This window comes from Eurypyga helias, unplaced genomic scaffold (genome assembly GCF_000690775.1).
Source record: "Eurypyga helias isolate BGI_N326 unplaced genomic scaffold, ASM69077v1 Scaffold42736, whole genome shotgun sequence".
NCBI lineage: Eukaryota > Metazoa > Chordata > Aves > Eurypygiformes > Eurypygidae > Eurypyga > Eurypyga helias.
Window position 1 is genome coordinate 5,447 of NW_010255476.1, and position 7,428 is coordinate 12,874.

The window sequence follows — 7,428 nt, forward strand, 5'->3', positions numbered from 1 at the left end:
ATTCAGGATTTAACAGCAACAAGCAGGGAGGGGAGGGGGAAACTTTTGTGCGGCATTGGAGCAGAAGCATCCACCCGGGAGCGTGGGTCTCTGCAGCGTTATGCTGAGCGTGGCAGAGCCCAGCCTCCTCTCCAGACCTCACAGGGAGAGTACAAGTTTGCAGAAAAACAAATAGTTCTACGAGCGTCTGCCCAGACACATCGCCAGCAGGCGAGAGCACTTTGGACATGTTCTGTGAGCGGAGCTTTGCCTCTTAATGACTGTGAGCGTGGCCTCGGCTTTCTTCACTTCTCAATTGTTCTCCTGTGTTTATTTAAGTAAGGGTGATTTTTCACTCTCCTGTTTGCTTTGCTTCTGCTGGTACAATAAAACAGCTAGGATACACGTGGCAAAGCCCGAGAGAGCCTGGAGCAGAGCATCCCACGGTGGTAAGGATGTCGTGTACTGTGAGTACAGCAGGCTGCATGAAGATCTGCTCCCAGTCGCCTTTTAATTTGGGTGGATTTTGAACCCAGGGCCACACAGCAGTCCCCCAGATCCAGTCATGGCTGCTCTTCTTACCAGTGGAGAAGGTGCTGTGGACGGGGTGCCATACACACAGTGGGCGAGTTGGTCACCAAGTGTTTGTGAACGGGTATTGCTCTTTGCCCCCAGTGACAGTGCTCCTTCTCCTTCTTGTAGGAGGGATAAATCAGAATATGAATTGTTTCCATTGTACTGAATTTTTACTCCTCAGTCACCTTAAAGTACGTAATAAATTGAGCTATAAACAACATACAGAAATTGTTCTGACTACTTCTGCACTGAAGCATGGCAGCTCCCCAGCAGTACACATCAGCTCGATAGGACTGAGTCAGCAAGGGAGCAAAGATTGCCACAGCATGACACGGGCAGAGTGTGCAAGGCAGGCAGCTGAGCTGGGATTAATACCTGTACTCCCACGATGGGGAGTACAAGGCTGTGAGTGACAGAAGGTTTCCAGAAGCGCAGGTTTATTTCTTGTCTTGTGACGGGTTGCTTTTCCCAATTGCCTTTGAGTGCAATGTTATTTTACAGCGTGATACATCTGCCTTGTATTTCAGACACGTCTCCCTGCAATGTCGAAGTCTTGCCAAATGGACTGTTAGCTGCCTAAGTCTGCTGTAGACCATGGAGGGGGTAGTGCAAGGTTCCAGGTGTTGGAAGGCTAGCTGTCCTCCCTGCAAAACCCCTCCTGGCAGGTAGCACTGGTGGTGGGAAAAGGAGCCTTCATCTGCATTCCTGAGTAGGAACGGAGCCCCTCCAGCGTGGTGGGAATAATACAGTATACATCCTTTTGCAGTTGTATACCTACATAAAATATTCTTGTAGGGGCTACTGACTTCAAGATGTCTTTTGGTAGCTTAGCACGTCTGAGATTCTTTGGTCATGGAAATTATACAATGAGCACCAGTCCTCACCACGAGAAATACTATTACCCAGTGAAGTAAGAGATTAAGGGAAGAAAGGTGCACTTGAGAAGAAGTAAAGCAAAGAACAGAGGGAAGGAAGGAAAGAACATGGGGCTGTGCATGGCAGGGGAAGGAGTGCCCCAGCAGAGTTCTGACCTTACCAATTCTTTACTCTCTGCTTATTTGCTGAGTTCAGAAATGTTCTCCAGATGCAAGGAATGACTAGAACTAGGTCAGGAAGGAATTTGTTCCTTGTTTTTTCAGCATTTCCTTATCCTGGGAGGGAAGATCACTAGAATTGGTGTTATCTATGTTATGTTGTCTAGCTGAGTCCCCAAATTTTACATTATTTTTTTGTAGTAATAAACTCAAGTTTGGAAGACCTAGTACATATAAACCATAGGTCATTCTGAAGAGAGGTTACAGCCTCATGCTCTGAAGAAATTCATTTAATATGAGGCCATAGGCTTGCACCAATCTCAGAAATCAAGAGAAGGAGATCTGTGTCCCTAGAGCTTGCAGTTAAATACTAGACTCTGCAAGTTTTCAGCATGCGTGTGCTGAGTTTGCTCTGCTTCCTCAGATCCTGTACAGGTGTGTCAGTACTGGCTGCCCATGACCTTGGAAAGTCAAGCCTTCAGGCAGTGACAGTACTGACAAAGAGTAAGGAAATAATGATTTGACAGCCTGACAGCAACACATCCCCTTCGGGTTTGCATCAGGCTGAGGTGATGTGTGCATGCTGGTGGTTAGAAATGAGTTTATGTTTGGATGTGCATGTTAAATGTGCCTGTATGTGATATAAATAAGTACTATACATATTATACATTTAAAGAAATAGATGGTTTTAAGGAGACAACATTTGGCAGTGGTTAGAAAAAAGGTGGTAGTGAAATGATTCTGATCTGGTTGCAGTGATTACAGCTGTATCTGGCTGCTCACCAGCTCCTTGTAAGTGCTATTGTAAAGTGTTACTGCAGTTTCATTGAGCTTGCACAAAGCGGGAAGCTCTTCCATGCTCTCTGAGTGGGAAAACAGAGCGCTTTGAAGCCTCTGGTTTGAGGAAGATACTTCAAGATTTTTGTGTAAGGCATCAGCTGCTGAGAATCTAAATTTTGCAGATAAACCACACTAAAGAGGAGGATAAAACAGAAGATGGCTGAATTGTTCAAGTGCCCTTGAGTTCTACTTTGCTATTGCTGCTCATGTATTTTCTTAAACAAGCCAGAAAAAGATAAAAAGGGATTTGTGAAGTTAGACATTCTGCACAAAATTTCAGTGTCTCAGATTCTCCAACTGAGGAGCAGAAAATTTGTATTAGAAATCTTTTCCGCTTTGGCTATGCCTATATTGCTACCAGAAACTTTAAGATTCTAAATCTGGCATTAGCACCATAACTACATGGATGCAGAGCTCGGCAAAACCTCTCTGGAAAGATAGCTGGGCAGCCAGCCTGCATCGAGCTGCCGTGATTGCGGCCAGCTTGCTGGCGGTACCCAACCAGCCGGGTTAAAGTTTGCTCTGGTGACTCCGGGAGAGCTGTGGTCTTCACTCACAAGTCCATCTAGTCTCACCCAAGGAGGTCTTTCTCAGGTTGACGTTTCCCAAAGAAACACTGCCAACTGCCTTATACAGGAAATTTTATCACCTTGTATATTTAATAAGGAGGGGTGGTTTCTAAATACTTCAGGCTGAAGCCAGGTGATCTCCTCAGTAATGAGCTTTTGGACCCATTTTGTAGTCTCGTCATATAAAGTCATTCCATCTTTTTTGAGGTGTGCTCCAGGTTTGTCTCTGCAAATATAAATGTGCCTAAACAGTCCTACATGGACAGCCCCTCCTTTGTAGGCATTAAAGGTCAGTTGTAAATGTTCTGCAGGAGTATGGCTGTGTTAAGGGCCACGGACAGCTTGGTCTGTGTTTAAAAAGTGACAACTGGAGCTTTGGTGGAAGAAAATAACTCGTTCCTGGGTATCTTCTGGTGAAAGAAACTTCTCAAAATCCCCTCATTTATTTCACATTTCCCTAGAATTGTTCTATCGTAGCCCTTGGCCATTATCAGTTATTCTGGAAAAAGGATGTTCCACATCTCTTCCAACTTTCCTATCAACCCAAAAGATAAATCCAACTTTTGTTTTACTTTATATACAGTGGGATTTTTTTTTTTTTTTAGATGAGTATTTTGCGATGTATAAAAAACATAAAGCCCTGGAGCAAGCCAGCATCTCTTAGAGACCCACCTCTAAATTTTGGCAAAGTCACTTTAGATACCAGTAAACTGTAATCCTCTCTTTCGTGGGTATTTGCAAACATTAATGAACTAAGTCTCACAGTCAATCCTATATGCTTGAGACGTCTTATCCCTTATGGGGCTAGGCATCTGAGCTACCGATGGATTTAAGTAAAGCAGTTGGATGTGTAACCCTGGTTTGCTATCGCTGCCATGTGTCTTATCTGCAGATCTCCATCTCTCAACCTCTTTTCAGATGGAAAAAGATATTTTGTCCAGCAGCCAAAGGGAAATGCAAGCATCCTGGTGGAAAACATGCTGTTTCAAAACCCTGGCTGCAAGCTACCCACACATCACAGTTGTGAGCCAGGCTGCACATGCATAGTTACAGGGAACAAAACAGAGAGGACCTTCTGTTCCTATTCAGAAAGGTCTCTACCCGTTCACCTACACCAAAGGATCGTTGTCAGCTGCCAGTATTAATTTGTTCTCCTATGTGGGTTTCCAGCCAAAGGAGGGTAAAATAAGTCTAATTCTATCCAGCAGGAGCACTTGCAATGCAAATGCTAGCCCATATACTACAAAGCATTAATGCAACCCACTTCTAAATTACTTGGGGTAATTTCTGATTTTTATTTATTCCTCCTTTTCTTTAATTAACTTCTGGGAAGAGAAGCTGAAATATAATTATGGGGGAAATCAAATATGAGAAACAAAGCTCATTTTTATTTTGAGACTGTGCTTCCCTTGTAATAGCAGTTTATTTAGAGAGGAGCCTGGAATAATCCAGTTTAGGCAAAGCAAAGAGCTCTACTGAAGCCAAACTGTGTGTGGGTGTGCTCTTGTCAGGGCTCCCAGAAGAGGAGGGCAGGAAAGGCTGTTCGTCAGACCTCAGATGTTGCAGGACATGTTGGTTATTCAGCAGCTGGCATTTTTCCTTGGCACACCAGTACTCTGGTGTACTGCAAGAGGGTTCATCCCATTGGGAAAATCCTCAGATAACCTGAGGTCCCGCTTTTTTGTTGTTGTAAAAGAAAATCCCAAGGGTATGCGGGTGGAAGAGATGCCCACTGCAAGGGAGTAGCAGGTGGGTTAGGAAGAAGTCTCTGCTCCTCTGCCTCCTCTTGTCGTTCCACCTTGTGCCATCCCTGCGGCAGATCCTGGGATGGGGTCTGGTGGTGTTGGTTTGTGCCACCTGCGGGGGTTTGTGTTGTGTGGGGTGGTCCCACCTCGTGTTGTTTTTTTTTTCTCAGTATATTGCTCCTTAAAATGTCTATGGCAACAGCATAGCTAAGGATATGTTAAATAAAAGTAATTTAGGCATTAAAGGCAGGTGATTATGTTCCTTAGAAAAAGAATCAAATAAATTGATGCTTAGCTCTTGAAACAGCAGGTGAGACTAACAAAGAGGATAAGGTGTGATTCTCTTTCCACAGGTGGATTTGAATCTGTAAGCGTCATCTTCCTTTGTTACGTATCTGTGGATTTGATTTTTAATTATCTGGCTTGGAGATAATAAACGATTGTATGTTATTTATAGAAATAAATATTCCCATGTTCTACACTGTGAAATCCATTTCTGTACTGGTTTGCAGTGAGCACCAGAACACTAATGATTAATTATATTCAGAAGTATTAATTACATTTCATATGATGTTAAATAAATTAGAACTGAACATAGCATTTGTTTTAAAATTTAAAAAAATGTATGTAGTTAAATATTTATTTCCTAGATCTATGAGAGTTACTGTAGACAATAAAGAGGGCATGAAAACTCAGAGCCTGTACAGATATTGATTAGTATGTTCAGGGTGTGTTTCAGATTATTTACCCTCTGCTTCCCCTCTCCGAGGAGATCCTCCCCTGGTCAATTCTTCCCATCGATTTTGAGTCTGCCTGCTCAGAAGCTGAAAATGGTGATGCTGCTGGGGAGAATACAAGAACAGCAATTGATTGCAAACACATTTTGTGATACTCTGCTTCCATATTTTAAAGGGGAAAATTTATTAATGGCAGCACATCTCTGATTTTCCCTTTTAAACGTATCAATCAAACCAGTACTGATTTGCAAGCTCCCGGGTGTTTTCATTTTCACTGGTGACCCCTGTTTTGTTTTCCCTCTCCCGACAGACAGTGAAATCATTCCTCCCGACTGCCTGCGGCCCCGCTCCTTCACCGCCATCCGCCGGCCCTCGCTGCGGCGGGACACAGAGGACACGCGCCTCTCGGTCAGCCTGTGCGACCTCAACCTGCAGGAAGAGACCTTCCACGTGACGGCCACCACGTGCCCCATCCCGCAGAACTCCCTCAACTCCCAACACTCCCACCTCCTCCCCTCCCAGCTGGAGAGTGACCTCCGCTTCCACCACCTCCGGGGACCTCACGTCAAAATCCTCGATGACCAAACCGTGGCCCGTCTGGAGCACGCCCGGGAGGAGAGGACTTTGGTTTTCACCAGCAGACCCCTTCGGATCAACGAAACCATTTTCGTCAAGATCAACAAGTCCAGTGCCGTGCGCACGGGGACGCTGTCCTATGGGGTGACATCCTGCGACCCCAGCACCTTGCGCCCCAGCGACCTCCCCTATAACCCCGAGTCCCTCGTCGACCGAAAGGAGTTCTGGGCCATCTGCCGAGTCGTGGTGCCCCTCCAGAGCGGAGACATCCTGGGATTTATGGTGAATTCAGATGGTGAGCTGCACTTGAGTCACAACGGTGCCGGCACTGGCATGCAGGTCTGTGTGGACTGTTCCCAGCCCCTCTGGATGTTCTTCGTTTTACATGGTGCGGTGACGCAAATTCGACTGTTGGGTAAGTCAGACCCCCTTTTTCAAACCTCATGCACAAAACCAGCAAGCTGGGAGGCATCACAGGAGAAGGGTAGGGGGAATGAATGGGATCAGGTGCACGTTTTGCTTTTATAAAAGGAGAAGAAATATACAAAGGCACATATGCAGCACGTGGATATGAGCTACAAGAACTACCTCTTTGCACTTTTCTAGCATCCTTCACTTTGATGCTCTCAAAGCTCTTTTCAGGTATTTAATTAAGCCTCAGAGACCTCCATTAAAGTATAGATGAGTCGCCACTGGCCTAGGAGAAGCAAGGAAGGGTGGTTTGGGCTGGGCTAATGTAGGGCATAGCCAGCAGGAAAAATGAGATCTGATTCCCTTTTCTGAGTATTAGCTATCTGGCGTGATTCCCAAAACGAGAGATCCCGTTGCTTTCCCCAGGCTAGCAAGCGGTGCCTCATGATCCCAGTGGTGCACAGAGCGTGGCACTTACCAGCTCAACAGGAGAGGGATTTTCTTGTCCTCCAGCCCTATCTGAGGCAGTGTAGCTCAGGCAGGTTGGTGGACCTCTGAAGAGCTGGCCTCCTTCTCTTGATATTTTGCTCTGGTTTTAAGCTCTGTTAACTGAAGTACTTCATTTAAATGCTGAAAGCTGTGTTTTGAAGGTGTGGAGGAAAAAGCCTTGAAATAGCATTTGCTTAGAATCAAACTGATTTTTGTGTGTGTGTGTATATTGGACACAGGTGTAGGCTGTGTTTGGCCATGAATTTGGACCATATCATGGTTCTGCTAGTGTCAGCGTCAGGAAGTCAGCGTTGGATTCTGAGAACGTGGTGTAATTCCTTATACTCCTCTAACTGGAGATGATTTAAAAATGCTCCTTCCTTATTTATACTGTTATTCATATAACTTTAAATATATTTATCTTCCTTTTTGCTTCAAATCCTCATCAGGTAAAAAACTGGCTGGATGGCCG

At 45.0% G+C, this 7,428-nt stretch overlaps 1 protein-coding gene across 1 annotated transcript; it reads left to right on the plus strand.

Moving 5' to 3' along the window:
* Positions 1 to 5,790: 5,790 nt before the first annotated feature.
* LOC104510926 (E3 ubiquitin-protein ligase NEURL1-like) lies at positions 5,791 to 6,471 on the plus strand (the record flags this gene model as incomplete). Its single annotated transcript, XM_010153329.1, has 1 exon — positions 5,791 to 6,471. A coding segment is annotated over one exon (681 nt), but the record flags the coding sequence as incomplete, so codon positions are not given.
* Positions 6,472 to 7,428: the final 957 nt, after the last annotated feature.